We start from the raw sequence: 18,614 nt of genomic DNA on the forward strand, positions 1-18,614 counted from the left end.
TTTTAAATAAGTAAATAAAATCCAAAGAATGGACAAAGGGTTTTATCAACTAAGTACTCCTAAAGCTTAAAATTTTTGGATCAATTGCCTTTTTAGAATCAATTAACTTAATATACACTGGGCAGTCAGTCACTAAGCTCTGAAAAAGGTAAGAAGTAAACTAAGGCAACTACTAGTCTCAAGAAACTTACAGTTTCTGCTGAGGTCCTAAAGCTGCATTATCTTGAAATGTGAAATGCATGTTGGATAAGAGCACAGGCTCTGGAGTGGGAACACCTTGGTATAGATCCTAACTCCTTTACTTTTTAGCTGTGTGACTTAAGTTTCCTCAACTGAAATTGGGAATAATAGCACTTAACTCAAAGGAGTTGTGAAGATTAAGTGAGCTAATCCATGTAAAGATTTTAACATTGCCTGTGGGACATAGTAAATGCTCAGAATATACTGTATGGATTAATGAAGAATTAAGTCTTTTTGTAGAGGGAAGAAATAACATATTGTAAGAAAAATTCTATATGAGAGTCAAAGGAATATTGAAAATTCCTACTGACTGGAGTTGGAGAGATTTCATGTGCAATAATCTTTTTTTTAAAAAAAAACATATTTTTAAAGTTTACTTATTTATTTTGAGAGAGAGGGAAAGCACAAGCCAGGGAGGGGCAGAGAAAGAGGGAGAGAGAGAATCCCAAGCAGACTCCGCACTGTCAGCACAGAACATGATGTGGGGCTTGAACTCACGAACTGGGAGATCATGACCTGAGCCAAAATTAAGAGTCAGACACTTAACTGACTGAGCCACCCTGGTGCCCCTCTTGTGCAATTATCTTGAAGTTAAAGTGGAATTGTAGCAGTTGTACTTGGGACAGAAGATACTCCAAAGTGAGGTGACAATCTGTATGATCAAAGACAGGAAGTAGGGGAGCTGGGACTAGGGAGGAGAGCATAGTGATTCTAGAGAATAATCATCCTGGAGAGTAGATACATTGAAAGAGATTTGGGATTCACTTCTCAAAAGTATTTTGATGTCATTTTGTGTGTTTAACAGTCATTAGATACTTTGAGCTGTGCTTTAAGAAGTTTGTTGCTATGGCAATGAATCAGATAAAGGGGAATTTTGAAAAACAGAAGACCTATTAGCAAGATTTTGCAATAGCTAGACAAAAGAAGATAGGTTATAGCAATAGGATCAAAATTTCCCATGAATTAACTTATATTAATAAGGGATGATTGGAGAAGGAAGAGGTCAAAGCTGATTCTGAGATTAAAAGTCTAGATAATTGGGACAATAGCAGTATCATTTGTAAACATAATGAAAACGAAGCAGGTTGTAAGGAAAGATTATAATTATGGTTTTGAACATATTGAGTTTGAATTTTATATGGCAGGAAGGACGGCCAGCTGGAAATGTCAACTTGAGATAGTTTGAACTATAAATGTATATTTGGGAATCATCTGCATGGAAGTGATAGTTGAAATCCTGGGAGTGAATCAGCTCAAAGTGTGGAAAGAGAAAAAACTATTTAGAGCAATACCTAGAGGAATATATATGTGCTTGTATCAGTGGAAGAAGAGGAAAGAGCAAAGAGAAAGCAACTATAGTGAGAGGGGTAGAGCAGAAAAAATGGAATTGAAATTTCTTACAGCTATTAAAATTTAGGAAATTTTGTAACAAGTTATTTGACTAGGTTTTCTGAAAGCAATCCTCTCGCCATTGATAGAAAGAGTAACTAGGTGGCCTTATTATCTTTAATATGTAAAATGCTATGTTAACAGAAACAATGCATTAAAATTATACTAGAACACAGAACTGTTAAGTGAAACAACGGTTTCAAGTCCTATTTCCTCTCCACGGTAATGTCTTCAAATTGGCTCTATAATCATGATGATTGGCATCTATTTGTAGTTCTTAGTTAAGCTGAGATTGGTACCATTGCATCCATATAGTAGCTTGATTTAGAGAGAAATGGAAGGATCACCTAATGAAGCAGATCAGTTCTTCAAAATCAGTCAGATTCTGATTAATCTGATCATAAAGTTATAAGAATGGCTTTTAGAAATTTCCTCTCTTGTACATAACAAATATAACTGTAATATCTGTGGTTTACTTTCCCAGTATGTTAAATGAAGATGTCTTCTCATACATCTGGTCACTGCATAAATAAAGAACTTTTAAAAAGAGTTGTTCCAGCATCTGATAGTTTGGTTCTACCATTAATGACCAGATTTTGATGTTTTCCTTTCTTTGGAAAGCATTAAATTAAAGTCACTCAGAGCTGCTTTTTTCACCAAACTCATAAAAGTAGATACATTGCCAAGAATTCCAAGTGCTCCATTTTGTACATAAAGTATCAAGATTATCTTCCAGCTAAAGCTTTGTTTGCAAAAATATTTTTCACTAATCTTGAAGAATTCATGGCCTTTTAAGTTTCCAAAAGACCCTCAAAAATAGGAATTCAAGTGCTGATAATGTATTGGTAGTAGTAATAATAGTTGTAATTAACATTTATGGAGTTGTTTCTATGTGCCATACATTTTGCCAAGTGTTTTGCCTGCATCTGTTTATTTAGAAGCATTTATTGAGTGCCTGCTGACTCTTAGGATAAGTTAATGAAACAAACATAGACCCCTGTCTTCACAGACCTTATATTTAGTGAGAATGGACAAAGTAATAAGCAGTAAGCATGACCAATAAGCATATTTTGGTAATAACCAAAATAAAGTATATGGACCATAGGATGGTAAGTACTATCAAAAAAACAGAGCAAGGTAAGGTAGTCAGGAGTGTGGGGTTGAGGTTGAATGATGGAGATGGGTTGCATTATTAAATAGGGTTGTCATAACAGGCATAATGAAAATGGTTGCATTGGAGTTAATCATGCAGATATCTGACAGGAGAACATCCAGGTAAATGGAACAATCTGTACAAAGATGCAAAGGTGGACCATGTCTTGGATATCCAAGGAACAGAAAAGAGGTTGATACGGTTCAGAATAATCAAGGGAGAGAGTGGTAATGAGCAATAATGGATGGGAGGAGGGAGAGGCAGTCCTCTTACTATAATGACACTATGTACACTAGGTACCATTACAATCCCCATTTTGTAGATGAGGAAACAGAGACAGAGAAATAAATTAACCTGCCACATCAGGAGCCAGCTATAGCAAGAAACAAGAAATGACATTCATTCATATCCTGAAAGCTTTGAAATTATTTAACTGCTTATTTATTTGTAACCCTCTGCAAAATATTAGATGAAAGATCAGCCGTTCTAAAGTGGATGATTTATTGTACAGTGCTTCTACTTCAGTTTTATTTCTCTGCAACCAATATGACCAGTTATAGGGCTTGTAATTTCATCAAAGTTTCTTCAATTACATATGACTTCTTTTTCTTGGCAGTGCAGCAAGCATCTGTAAGATATGTTTAATTCAAGGGTTTTGTTGTGTTAGGGTAAATCCAAAGTTTAGCTTAGTTCTTCTAGCCTTTTCATATTGAGCCTTCTTAGAAACAAGGATATGTTTATAATCATAATGACATTGTGTGTTTTCCCTAATTCTTACAGAAAGCCACTCTGGATTGTAACATAATGATAATGACTTTTTTTTTTTTTAATGTTTATTTATTTTTGAGACAGAGAGAGACAGAGCATGAACGGGGGAGGGTCAGAGAGAGGGAGACACAGACTCTGAAACAGGCTCCAGGCTCTGAGCTGTCAGCACAGAGCCCGACGCGGGGCTCGAACTCACAGACCGCGAGATCATGACCTGAGCCGAAGTCGGCCGCTTAACCGACTGAGCCACCCAGGCGCCCCAATGATAATGACTTTTGTACATTACCTGTCTACGTGCTAATGATGATTGGAATGAATCATTGTAATGACATTTGCAGATTATCTGGCCCATGTACCTATTACTCAAGCTGTAATTGAATCAATGTCTTAGTAGTATAATTTGATACAGAAAAACATTTTAATAAAGACAATCCTTTAAATAATAGGAAATCTAAGAAAAAAATGTGTTTGTACCCAGTTCATTGATCCCCCTACCTCATCCGTGGACCATTCTCCACTCTATTTCAGGTTAAGTGACTAGAACTATTTGAAAATCACAGTGCAAAGTAACCATCAGATAAAAAGATATTTAATATTCATTTTTATACATGTCAAATTGAAGTTATTAAAAGAACTATTATTTATTCTAAAGTAAATACTTTATTACATTAGGAATTCCATTTTTACCTACTTCTTCATAATAAGTAGAATTGAACCTAAATTTATTGAATTTTTTGGCTTATGAATTTTTCACATTTACTTTGTATAGGTGATTACTTAATGAACAGCCCTTTGTAAGGTTGCTTTATATAAGAATTTGTTAATAAGGCAGTTAATAAAAATATAATAAAAATAAGAAATTACATCCTTAGTGTTTCTTAGTCTTTTCACAGGAGCAGTGAATGTATAATCTCAATTTGGAGTTGATGATTTTAATTTTTTGGCACTAACATGCTTTTGTCAAGTGGGGGCATCATTGGTCTTTCTTAAGTAAGCTTTGTAGCGAGAATGGTTTGCATGTTAAACTTAAGTGATATTAGGGGTAAATAATAATCCTCCTTTCACCTTATTTTAGAGGGCCCTATTTTATGTTTATCATCAGCACTCTTAACTGATAGCAAAATTTAAAGTCCAGAAGCCTATTGTAGTTTTCTTTATGGTTTTCAATTGTACCAGCCTTACAATTACTATCACAAAATGTGGTTGTTATTCAGTAAAAGAAAGTGACATGGTTTTAAGAATAATAAAAGTTTAGGATAAAAATCTTATGTAGTTTTTTTTTTGTCATCATTGTTTTAAATATATAAACAAGGGAAAAACCAAGTATATGCTTAAGATTTAGCCACACACACACACACACCCCTAACTAACCTACAAAAGTAACTATCAGTGATAATTAGAAGATATTTTGAGTAAATCCAAATTACACACTGTTGTGTGCTGTTGCTACCAATACCTGACTGTTGCTAATAACTCTAAATCTGTTTTGCCATCATAAAATTTATATAAGAAATATGTTTGAGTATGATTACCATTGTGCTATCAAAAATATGATTACTGTATTAAAAAAAAACTTAATAGGATCTTGGTCTTTCCACTGCTAACAATTTGTGCTACAGTTAGATTTCAAAATACATTATTTTTAATCTAGTCAAAAAGGAACTATATTTATCCATGATTGTATTTGAGGAAAATTTTTTAGGGTATAAGAGTTACACAGATATTCAGACTTAAGTATTTAAATACTTCAATATAATGTTTCCATCAGTGTAGCTCTTGGCTTGTTCTTATGTATGAGTTTAAAATCTTGCATATCTACATCCTTGTCAGGCAAATGCCATAGGCTAAAACTGAAGATAATAACTTAAGATTCATGTCTCCTTCTTGGAGGTTTAATTTGTCTTGAATTGACATTTTTGAAGGACCTAAACTGACATCAAAGGGTTTAAATGATCTACTTAGGTCAATTAATGTTAATTTTCATCTTTCATTAAATTATTTTAATGTTTTTCTCTTTTTCTTTTTTTCTAGCCAAGTCCTATACCAAGTCCTGTTTTGGGGCGAAAGCCAAATGCTAGTCAGTCATTGCTTGTATGGTGTAAAGAAGTTACAAAAAACTACCGGGGAGTGAAAATCACCAATTTTACTACATCATGGAGAAACGGTTTATCTTTTTGTGCAATATTACACCACTTTAGACCAGATTTAATGTAAGTAGAACATTTTCCATTCCCTATAAATTGTTTTGTAAATAATAGTTTCTTTAAAAACCTAAATAACTTCTCTCTTTTTTTAAGTTTATTTATTTTTTTGTGTGCCCATGTGCACAGAGAGGGAGAGGGAGAATCCCAAGCAGGCTCCGCAATGTCAGTGCAGAACCCAATGTGGGGCCCAGACTCACGAACCGTGAGATCATGACCTGAGCTGAAATCAAGAGTTGGATGCTTAACCGACTCAGCCACCCAGGCACCCCAAACATAAATAATTTCATTAACGCATGTCCTGAAACAGTTGACTTTGTTTTCCTTATTACTCACACCTTTTGCTTTTTGAGAAAAGAAATGGGTGCCAAAAAGAAAAGTTCTCCTTTCTTGATGCCTAAAACCTATCTTCTCTTAAAAAAAAAAAAAAGTTTTTTCTTCTTAATCTCATACAAATAACTGACTTTAAATTATTATGAGGGGCACCTGGGTGGCTCAGTCGGTTGAGTGTCCGACTTCGGCTCAGGTCATGATCTCATGATCTCATGGGTTTGAGCCCCACATCGGGCTCTGTGCTGACAGCTCAGAGCCTGAAGCCTGCTTCAGATTCTGTCTCCGGCTCTCTCTGTCCCTCCCCACCTGTGCTTTGTCTCTCTGTCTCTAAAATAAATAAACATTAAAAAAAATTTTTTTAATTATTATGAAAATTGTGTTACTGTTAAAATGAGATGAGACATATTAGCCCATAGCTCTTTGTACATTGACAACAAGGGATTACCTCATGGTAAATTTGGTTGTCAAGACGGGTCTCTGGTGCCCTGCCTTAACTTCTCTTTTAGATGGAAAGCAATGAAACATGTAATCACTGTATTCATTCATTCATTCATTCATTTATTTACTTACTTACTTACTTACTTACTTTTCCACACTATTAGTTTTGTTGATTGAACTGCTGTGAAATTGCTAGTTACTCTTTGGTATTATTGAATGTCAAATTTTTAGATTCAAGTTTTTTTTTAAGCAGCTGTTTTTATCAAATACTGTATGTACTTACGGTGCCTTTTTCTCCCCCAGTGACTACAAGTCTCTGAATCCTCAAGATATTAAAGAGAACAACAAAAAGGTAAGAATTGCCAAGGAAAAAAATACATAGTTTCCAGTTTGGCTCTTCTGCAGCTTTTATTGATTTAGGGAAAGTGAGGTTGTGTTGTAAGGTCATAACTGCAGCTCACAGAAAGAAGATAGTCTGCTCCTTGCAGTGCAAATTAGGATGCATAGTTTACTCTAGGTTGTCTTACCCTAGGTTGTCATGGCCTTTAAAGATCACAAGTGCCAGACTGGCATCAGATTTCAATATATGTGTGGACTTCATTCACTGTTAAATATTTGTTAAAGCATACTGTTTTTATTCGAGATTTAGCTTTTAAAAAGTGCACCCAAAGCTCTTGTACCATAAATGATTATGAGTTTAGAAAAATATGTTGGGAGGGAATGAGGGCAGGTATGCAAGAAAGCAAGCATATGTTCCTAGAAGCAAAAAGATACGAACATTGGGTTTTGGTTTTTATTTTTGTTTTTTTTCACTTTCTGGTAAACTGTATAGTTTTTCCACATAATTAATTAGCATACTGAGGGCAGAGCTTCCTAATTACTGTGCAGGGGGATATTGATTCTTTTGGCCGTCAGGGTAGCTATGTGGGGCTATGTGGGGCTATGTGGGGCTGAGTTGCCCAGAGGCTGCTGGGCTAGCTGACTGTGGTTGCAGGCTAACTTAACTATTTACCCCAGTGCACAGTACAATATTATAACATGTATGTGCACTGTGACATGAGAAAGGAGGGAAGCACTAACTCAACACACAGTAGGTACTCTGTTTTTTATACTGAATTGAATTCTTCAGCTGAAAAGTTAATGAAATACATGGTCTTAGAATAGGAGTTCTTAATGTGGGAGCTATGGACAGAATTCAGGGGGTTCTTGAACATGACTAGGGGGAAAATGTATTTTATTTTCTTAATTCTTTAAGTGAAATTTAGCATTTCCTTTAATTATGAATTTTGGCAACACACCACTTTAGCATTAGCCATGCCTAAGACTTTATCACCTTAAGAATCTCAGATATTTTGGTAGCACCTTGCAGTTGCAGTTGTAATACCTTCACATATCTTTTAAGCTCATCACTTCTTCACAATTACAGTTGTTAATACATTCACCAAAAGTATACGTATTGCTGTTTCTCAAATTCAGTCTTACTAATATTTTTATGGTTTTATTTTTCATGTAACTGGTTTCTTCTGTAATTCTATGTATTTTATAAACATACAGCATTATTCTGAAAAGGGCGTATTGCCAAAAGGATTCATAGGACAAAGTGATTAATAACCTCTGGTCTAAAGTTTTCAGTCTACTTTAAATTAAACAATTAAAACCACCAATGAGTGCTAAAAAGTCCATAAATGGAATCTTGATAGAAATTCAGTTAACAGATGAGAATTTAATTCAACAATTTTTTACTTTTATTGCCCTCTAAACCCAAAAATTTGTATTGTCATTAAAAAAACCTTTACAAATGCCTGATGATGGCCCTAGAGAAATACATTTTAAAACTGTTAGGTTTTTTAATTGAAATATGCCACCAAAAAAGGTAATCTTAAAATATCAGTGTATTTTTCCTTATAGAAATCACATCTGTGGTAGGTATGCTACAGAGTAAGTCATTCTTGTGAATTATTTCTTGTATAATTTAGGAGAGCTTGTATGATAGTTCTATGCCTGCATTTTTTTGCATTGGAATAAAATACTAAGCTAATTTAAATGCAGATAAAAGCATAAAATAGAGCATTATTATTTTTGTAAAGTGAAGCTTTTAAATTACTGTTTGAAATTTTGAAAAGGAAACATTGTTGATTTTACCTGGCTATCTATTTTTAAGAGTATGGAGATTTGCCTTAAGGTTTAGGTCACACTTCTTTACATTATTTTTTCAGGAACTTAAGAATGATGAGCATACCTTGGGTTTACATATTATTACATAGAGAAGAATATCCTATTACGTTTTTTCTCAATTAGATCTTCTAGCGTAGATAATCATGGCTTTTTGAAAGGATTTTAATTTAGATGGTCCTATTCATTGCACAATTGAATAAATAATTGTCATACAATCTTTGCTTTTCATCACTTTGCAACTTCCTACCTGGTATCTACATTGAGTATCAGCTACTACCTGCAGATTTATTTCCGGCTTCACACAATTCTTCCCGATAACCTCATCTGCCCTTGATTGGACTTAAAGCAGCCTAAGAAACAATGCGTGGGTCTTAAGTTCCATGCAGATGCATAATATAACTGGCAATGACTCCTCCTTACCAATTAAATAACATCTAGGAATGAATACGACCATTTTCTTTGAAAGACCTCTTTTTTTTCCGTCCTCACATAAACAGCTGAAAAGACAGGTGATTGACCACAGCAAAAGAGGTTAACCTAGGGGAAGATTCCTTTATAAAGTCTTGACCTCGCTTACAAGAAACTCAGTTTGTTTTTAAATGGTTTTTTTAGTGCAGTTAGTGTGCATAAAGTGAATTGCTACATAAAGCAAAACACCAGCAGGAGATTCCCCACAAGGAAGCTAATCATTTTCCCAGGTCTGTAAAAAGTACTGAATAAAAAAGGTATTTACCTGTGACATATGATCTTAACCAGTATGTCAGTGTTTTAGATAATTGGGAAATGTTTAGAATACTGCCTGTGGTGCTTTTCGTGATGGTCTGCAATTGATGTCTGTCAATCAAGTTGTCAAGACACATGAGGAGGAAAATGACTTTAATTTTCCTAAAACATGTAAAATAACAAACAGGCCTAAACATGCACACCAACTGAGCCATTCTCTTGAGTAAATATTTTGAGGTACCTATATTATGAAACATAGTGCTGTGAAAATTGAAGAGGTTTTAATATTGCAATTTATTTTTCATTTTCTTTCTTACTTATTCCACAACATTTATTAAACTCCAGGAAGACTTTGAGATGAGGATTAAATTCAAAGGTAGAAATGCTCTTTAACATGTAAGTGCAAAAGACTAATTCCTTCTAAATTGTTACATAATTTCCTAACCTTTATTTTAAGAAAAACTTTGAGTTACGATCCTACATCTAGGTTGTTACAAAGACTAGACATTTTATATTCCAAAGTGAGAGTGCAACTAGAGGGTCCTTACTTTTTCCAAGAGTATATCTGAACCTTTAGGCATATTTTTAATACTTCCTAGCAACACAGTGCTGTTTTCAAGGGTTAGTTCAGGATAGTAATAATTAATTGTAAATTGAGAAACAGCTTTGATTCTTCAAAACTAGAAAAACCTGATGTGCCACAGTCATTTTAAAGGCTAACAAAAATAATACAATGCAACCTCACATTCTCAACTAGGTTGTACTACTCAAAACATTTCATTCTTTCCAAAATGGATGAAGTGAAAATGCAATCACTCTTCTTATTATGAAAATTAGTCCTAATTGGGCATTTAAAAATGTTACTATGTTCTTAGGCTTAAATAGTACTTACTTGTATTTTATACCAGGTAATCTAGGATTTCCTTCTTTGGGGATATCTAGCTCTACTTTTTCTTCACGAATCACTGCATTTACATGATCATGGTAACGAGAGATTGATGGGAATGATAAAGCTCCAGATTCATTATTATTTCTTTATACCTTAGTTCCTTATAAAAAATTATTCTAAGGGGTTTTTTTTTGTTTTAATTCTCATTTTTACTCATTTATTGGGGAACATTTCAATTGGTATTAATTTAAGAAACTTCTTTTTTCTTGCATCTATCCCACCTTTACAAATTTTGGGCATGAAATTTTGTTATTTCATGTAGCACTAATGTTACTAATGTAATATACCCTCCAACAACAACAACAACAACAAAATTCTTTAAAAATTTGCTTTTTCTTATGGTAACTAAGCTTTATTTATACAACTTTATTATTAAAGCACAATTGACATATAACATTACATTAGTTACAGGTGCATAACATAATGATTCAATATATTGTAAAATGATCACCACAGTATATCTAGTTAATATCTGTTCTTGCTGTTTTTAAAATGAGTGGATTGTTTGAACTATTCAATATATCTTTGTTTTTCCTTTCTTTAAAGGCATATGATGGATTTGCCAGCATAGGAATTTCCCGGTTGTTGGAACCTTCTGATATGGTTTTATTAGCAATTCCTGACAAACTGACTGTTATGACTTATCTTTATCAAATCAGGGCACATTTCAGTGGCCAAGAACTGAATGTTGTCCAGATAGAGGAGAACAGCAGTAAAAGCACATATAAAGTTGGAAACTATGAAACAGATACAAATAGTTCTGTTGATCAAGAAAAATTCTATGCAGAACTTAGTGATCTGAAACGGGAGCCTGAAATACAGCAGCCTACCAGTGGAGCAGTAGACTTCTTGTCGCAAGATGACTCTGTATTTGTAAATGATAGTGGGGTTGGAGAGTCAGAAAGTGAACATCAGACTCCTGATGATCATCTTAGTCCAAGCACATCCTCCCCTTACTGTCGCAGGACTAAAAGTGACACAGAACCCCAAAAGTCCCAGCAGAGCTCTGGAAGGACTTCAGGATCCGATGACCCTGGAATATGTTACAATACAGATTCAATCCACGCACAAGTTTTGTTAGGCAAGAAGAGACTCCTGAAAGCAGAGACTTTAGAATTAAGTGACTTATACGTTAGTGATAAGAAGAAGGATGTGTCTCCACCCTTTATTTGTGAGGAGACAGAGGAACAAAAGCTTCAGACTCTAGACATCAGTAATAACTTGGAGAAGGAAAAATTAGAGAATTCCAGACCCTTAGAATGCAGATCGGATCCTGAATCACCTATCAAAAAACCAAGTTTATCTCCCACTTCCAAACTTGGATACTCATACAACAGAGATGCAGACCTTACAAAGAAAAAACGTACTTCCCTAAGGCAGACAGAGTCTGATCCAGATGCTGATAGAACCACTTTCAATCATGCAGATCATTCCACAAAAACAGTCCAGGTAAGTGAGTTAGAATGGTGATTACCTATATTTAGTAAATAATTATTCTATTTTTTTGTATTTACAGACCACTTTAAAATACTACAACTGAGTAAAGGTAGAGGTGATTTCCCATTATATAAAAACCTAAAATATACCTGAACTTCATTTAAAGTTTATGATATAATATTTTAAGCCTACAAATAAATCCAAATTTGAAGATTGAAGGATAAAGAATATTACCTTTCCAAATCAAAATATTATTTATCTATAAAAACAGAACATTTCACTATAAGAATAAGTCAAAGATATTTCACTATTCCATTTTTTAGGAATATCATTCTGAAAATATGTAATGCTAAGTTAAATATTTCCCATTTAAAGTATTTTCTTCAGATATTTTAGTTGCATTGTAATTGATATCTTCAGTCCCACTGTTACTTGTGGTTAAAAATTCCAGTAACATCCGAATTTCTCCCCATGAGGGGAATATGATGCAGATTTGACCTTACAATATTTACTGTATTTAATTGAATCTCTGGCACCATCAATTATAAGATATACCATTATTTTATGTACCAAAAAGAAAGGAAAACATTGCCAGAAAACCATGATAAATGGTTTTCTTATCACATAGAATTTTTATTTTATATCTATTGAATGAATTCTTTTGAACTTATTCAAGCATGGATTTTTTTCATCATATAACCCTCTTATGTATACATAAAAAAAAATTTAAGCAAAATAAATTGGTTAAGATATAACTGACTTAGAATTAGAATTCAGAATCCGACTCTTGTGAATCACTTTTTGATTTGGAGTTTTTGGTGTTCCTGTTTTGCCACACAGTATTATCCTCTGTGCCATCAAAAGCATAATGTTATAGTGGTGCTTCTCTAAGTACGATCTGGGGACCCTGGAATTCTTCTACCCTCTTTCAGAGAGCCCCCAAAGTTGAAACTCTTTTCCTAATAATAATAGAACATTTACCTTTTTCACTTTCGCTTTCTCACAAGTGTACAGTGACATTTTCCGGAGGCTACGTGATTTGCAGTATCTCAAAAGATTGAATACAAAAGTAGATATGAGAATCCAGCTGCCTGGATATTAAAGAGATTTCTAAAAACTATAAAATAATGCCATTCTCGCTTATTTTTTGTTTTTTGTTTTTTTTTAGTATTGTTTTTTGTTACAATATGTTAACATCTAATGGGTTCATTAAAGTTATTTCTAAATTAATATATAAAAATTTTTAACATTTCTCAGTTTTAATTTAAATGCTACATATAAATAAATATAACACATAAATGAAAGCTTTTTGACATCCTCAATAATTTTTGAGCACATGAAGGTATTCTAAAACCAAAGTTTGAAACTTTTTTTTCCTTTCTTTTTTTAATTAATTAATTTATTTATTTATATTTATTTATTTTTTTAATATATGAACTTTACTGTCAAATTGGTTTCCATACAACACCCAGTGCTCATCCCAAAAGGTGCCCTCCTCAATATCCATCACCCACCCTCCCCTCCCTCCCACCCCCCATCAACCCTCAGTTTGTTCTCAGTTTTTAACAGTCTCTTATGCTTTGGCTCTCTCCCACTCTAACCTCTTTTTTTTTTTTTTTTTTCCTTCCCCTCCCCCTTGGGTTTCTGTTATGTTTCTCAGGATCCATATAAGAGTGAAACCATATGGTATCTGTCTTTCTCTGTATGGCTTATTTCACTTAGCATCACACTCTCCAGTTCCATCCACGTTGCTTCAAAAGGCCATATTTCATTTTTTCTCATTGCCACATAGTATTCCATTGTGTATATAAACCACAATTTCTTTATCCATTCGTCAGTTGATGGACATTTAGGCTCTTTCCATGATTTGGCTATTGTTGAGAGTGCCGCTATAAACATTGGGGTACAGGTGCCCCTATGCATCAGTACTCCTGTATCCCTTGGATAAATTCCTAGCAGTGCTATTGCTGGAACGTAGGGTAGGTCTATTTTTAATTTTCTGAGGAACCTCCACACTGCTTTCCAGAGTGGCTGCACCAATTTGCATTCCCACCAACAGTGCAAGAGGGTTCCCGTTTCTCCACATCCTCTCCAGCATCTATAGTCTCCTGATTTGTTCATTTTGGCCACTCTGACTGGCGTGAGGTGATATCTGAGTGTGGTTTTGATTTGTATTTCCCTGATAAGGAGCGACGTTGAGCATCTTTTCATGTGCCTGTTGGCCATCCGGATGTCTTCTTTAGAGAAGTGTCTATTCATGTTTCCTGCCCATTTCTTCACTGGGTTATTTGTTTTTCTGGTGTGGAGTTTGATGAGCTCTTTATAGATTTTGGATACTAGCCCTTTGTCCGATGTGTCATTTGCAAATATCTTTTCCCATTCCGTTGGTTGCCTTTTAGTTTTGTTGGTTGTTTCCTTTGCTGTGCAGAAGCTTTTTATCTTCATAAGGTCCCAGTAATTCACTTTTGCTTTTAATTCCCTTGCCTTTGGGGATGTGCCGAGTAAGAGATTGCTACGGCTGAGGTCAGAGAGGTCTTTTCCTGCTTTCTCCTCTAAGGTTTTGATGGTTTCCTGTCTCACATTCAGGTCCTTTATCCATTTTGAGTTTATTTTTGTGAATGGTGTCAGAAAGTGGTCTAGTTTCAACCTTCTGCATGTTGCTGTCCAGTTCTCCCAGCACCATTTGTTAAAGAGACTGTCTTTTTTCCATCGGATGTTCTTTCCTGCTTTGTCAAAGATGAGTTGGCCATACGTTTGTGGGTCTAGTTCTGGGGTTTCTATTCTATTCCATTGGTCTATGTGTCTGTTTTTATGCCAATACCATGCTGTCTTGATGATGACAGCTTTGTAGTAGAGGCTAAAGTCTGGGATTGTGATGCCTCCTGCTTTGGTCTTCTTCTTCAAAATTACTTTGGCTATTCGGGGCCTTTTGTGGTTCCATATGAATTTTAGGATTGCTTGTTCTAGTTTCGAGAAGAATGCTGGTGCAATTTTGATTGGGATTGCATTGAATGCGTAGATAGCTTTGGGTAGTATTGACATTTTGACAATATTTATTCTTCCAATCCATGAGCAGGGAATGTCTTTCCATTTCTTTATATCTTCTTCAATTACCTTCATAAGCTTTCTATAGTTTTCAGCATACAGATCTTTTACATCATTGGTTAGATTTATTCCTAGGTATTTTATGATTCTTGGTGCAATTGTGAATGGGATCAGTTTCTTTATTTGTCTTTCTGTTGCTTCATTGTTAGTGTATAAGAATGCAACTGATTTCTGTACATTGATTTTGTATCCTGCAACTTTGCTGAATTCATGTATCAGTTCTAGCAGACTTTTGGTGGAGTCTATCGGATTTTCCATGTATAATATCATGTCATCTGCAAAAAGCGAAAGCTTGACTTCATCTTTGCCAATTTTGATGCCTTTGATTTCCTTTTGTTGTCTGATTGCTGATGCTAGAACTTCCAACACTATGTTAAACAACAGCGGTGAGAGTGGGCATCCCTGTCGTGTTCCTGATCTCAGGGAAAAAGCTCTCGGTTTTTCCCCATTGAAGATGATGTTAGCTGTGGGCTTTTCATAAATGGCTTTTATGATGTTTAAGTATGTTCCTTCTATCCCGACTTTCTCAAGGGTTTTTATTAAGAAAGGGTGCTGGATTTTGTCAAAGGCCTTTTCTGCATTGATTGACAGGATCATATGGTTCTTCTCTTTTTTTTTTTTTGTTAATGTGATGTATCATGTTGATTGATTTGCGAATGTTGAACCAGCCCTGCATCCCAGGAATGAATCCCACTTGATCATGGTGAATAATTCTTTTTATATGCTGTTGAATTCGATTTGCTAGTATCTTATTGAGAATTTTTGCATCCATATTCATCAGGGATATTGGCCTGTAGTTCTCTTTTTTTACTGGGTCTCCGTTTTAGGAATCAAAGTAATACTGGCTTCATAGAATGAGTCTGGAAGTTTTCCTTCCCTTTCTATTTTTTGGAATAGCTTGAGAAGGATAGGTATTATCTCTGGTTTAAACGTCTGGTAGAACTCCCCTGGGAAGCCGTCTGGTCCTGGACTCTATTTGTTGGGAGATTTTTGATGACTGATTCAATTTCTTTGCTGGTTATGGGTCTATTCAAGCTTTCTATTTCCTCCTGATTGAGTTTTGGAAGGGTGTGGGTGTTTAGGAATTTGTCCATTTCTTCCAGGTTGTCCAGTTTGTTGGCATATAATTTTTCATAGTATTCCCTGATAATTGTTTGTATCTCTGAGGGATTGGTTGTAAATATTCCATTTTCATTCATGACTTTATCTATTTGGGTCATCTCCCTTTTCTTTTTGAGAAGCCTGGCTAGAGGTTTGTCAATTTTGTTTATTTTTTCAAAAAACCAACTCTTGGTTTCGTTAATCTGCTCTACAGTTTTTTTAGATTCTATATTGTTTATTTCTGCTCTGATCTTTATTATTTCTCTTCTTCTGCTGGGTTTAGGCTGTCTTTGCTGTTCTGCTTCTATCTCCTTTAGGTGTGCTGTTAGATTTTGTATTTGGGATTTTTCTTGTTTCTTGAGATAGGCCTGGATTGCAATGTATTTTCCTCTCAGGACTGCCTTCACTGCATCCCAAAGCGTTTGGATTGTTGTATTTTCTTTTTCGTTTGTTTCCATATATTTTTAAATTTCTTCTCTAATTGCCTGGTTGACCCACTCATTCGTTAGTAGGGTGTTCTTTAACCTCCATGCTTTTGGAGGTTTTCCAGACTTTTTCCTGTGGTTGATTTCAAGCTTCATAGCATTGTGGTCTGAAAGTATGCATGGTATAATATTAATTCTTGTAAACTTATGAAGGGCTGTTTTGTGACCCAGTGTATGATCTATCTTGGAGAATGTTCCATGTGCACTCGAGAAGAAAGTATATTCTGTTGCTTTGGGATGCAGAGTTCTAAATATATCTGTCAAGCCCATCTGATCCAGTGTATCATTCAGGGCCCTTGTTTCTTTATTGACTGTGTGTCTAGATGATCTATCCATTTCTGTAAGTGGGGTGTTAAAGTCCCCTGCAATCACTACATTCTTATCAATAAGGTTGCTTATGTTTATGAGTAATTGTTTTATATATTTGGGGGCTCCAGTATTCGGCGCATAGACATTTATAATTGTTACCTCTTCCTGATGGATAGACCCTGTAATTATTATATAATGCCCTTCTTCATCTCTTGTTACAGCCTTTAATTTAAAGTCTAGTTTGTCTCATATAAGTATGGCTACTCCAGCTTTCTTTTGGCTTCCAGTAGCATGATAAATAGTTCTCCATCCCCTCACTCTCAATCTAAAGGTGTCCTCAGATCTAAAATGAGTCTCTTGTAGACAGCAAATAGATGGGTCTTGTTTTTTTATCCATTCTGATACCCTTTGTCTTTTGGTTGGCGCATTTAATCCATCTACATTCAGTGTTATTATAGAAAGCTCCGGGTTTAGAGTCATTGTGATGTCTGTATATTTTATGCTTGTAGTGATGTCTCTGGTACTTTGTCTCACAGGATCCCCCTTAGGATCTCTTGTAGGGCTGGTTTAGTGGTGACAAATTCCTTCAGTTTTTGTTTGTTTGGGAAGACCTTTATCTCTCCTTCTATTCTAAATGACAGACTTGCTGGATAAAGGATTCTCGGCTGCATATTTTTTCTGCTAGCACACTGAAGATATCGTGCCAAGCCTTTCTGGCCTGCCAAGTTTCAAAAGAGAGATCAGTCATGAGTCTTATAGGTCTCCCTTTATATGTGAGGGCACGTTTATCCCTTGCTGCTTTCAGAATTTTCTCTTTATCCTTGTATTCTGCCAGTTTCACTATGATATGTCGTGCAGAAGATCGATTCAAGTTACGTCTGATGGGAGTTCTCTGTGCCTCTTGGATTTCAATGCCTTTTTCCTTCCCCAGTTCAGGGAAGTTCTCAGCTATAATTTCTTCAAGTACCCCTTCAGCACCTTTCCCTCTCTCTTCCTCCCCTGGGATACCAATTATGCGTATATTATTTCTTTTTAGTGTATCACTTAGTTCTCTAATTTTTCCCTCATACTCCTGGATTTTTTTATCTCTCTTTCTCTCAGCTTCCTCTTTTTCCATAACTTTATCTTCTAGTTCACCTATTCTCTCCTCTGCCTCTTCAATCCGAGCCATCGTCGTTTCCATTTTGTTTTGCATTTCGTTTAAAGCGCTTTTCAGCTCCTCGTGACTGTTCCTTAGTCCCTTGATCTCTGTGGCAAGAGATTCTCTGCTGTCCTCTATACTGTTTTCAAGCCCAGCGATTAATTTTATGACTATTATTCTAAATTCACTTTCTTTTATATTATTTAAATCCTTTTTGACCAGTTCATTAGCTGTTGTTATTTCCTGGAGATTCTTCTGAGGGGAATTCTTCCGTTTCGTCATTTTGGATAGTCCCTGGAGTGGTGAGGACCTGCAGGGCACTTCCCCTGTGCTGTGGTGTATAACTGGAGTTGGTGGGCGGGGCCGCAGTCCGACCTGATGTCTGCCCCCAGCCCACCGGTGGGGCCACAGTCAGACTGGTGTGTGCCTTCTCTTCCCCTCTCCTAGGGGCGGGATTTACTGTGGGGTGGTGTGGCCCGTCTGGGCTACTTGCACACTGCCAGGCTTGTGGTGCTGGGGATCTGGAGTATTAGCTGGGGTGGGTAGGCAAGGTGCACGGGGGCAGGAGGGGCAGGCTTAGCTCGCTTCTCCTTAGGTGATCCACTTCAGGAGGGGCCCTGTGGCAGCGGGAGGGAGTCAGATCCGCTACCGGAGGTTTGGCTCCGCA

General features: G+C 35.7%; 1 protein-coding gene across 18 annotated transcripts in view; it reads left to right on the forward strand.

Annotated features, from left to right (window-relative positions):
* Positions 1–18,614, forward strand: part of EHBP1 (EH domain binding protein 1) — a 368,736-nt gene that overhangs the window by 256,178 nt on the left and 93,944 nt on the right. For all 18 annotated transcript variants that reach the window (XM_042981497.1, XM_042981498.1, XM_042981500.1 and 15 more), the window contains 3 exons: positions 5,582–5,760; positions 6,826–6,874; positions 10,916–11,818. In XM_042981497.1, the coding sequence (XP_042837431.1) occupies positions 5,582–5,760; positions 6,826–6,874; positions 10,916–11,818 (1,131 nt within the window). The remainder of the gene's footprint in view (positions 1–5,581; positions 5,761–6,825; positions 6,875–10,915; positions 11,819–18,614) is intronic.

The sequence above is a fragment of the Panthera tigris genome, chromosome A3, assembly GCF_018350195.1.
Source record: "Panthera tigris isolate Pti1 chromosome A3, P.tigris_Pti1_mat1.1, whole genome shotgun sequence".
Classification (NCBI taxonomy): domain Eukaryota; kingdom Metazoa; phylum Chordata; class Mammalia; order Carnivora; family Felidae; genus Panthera; species Panthera tigris.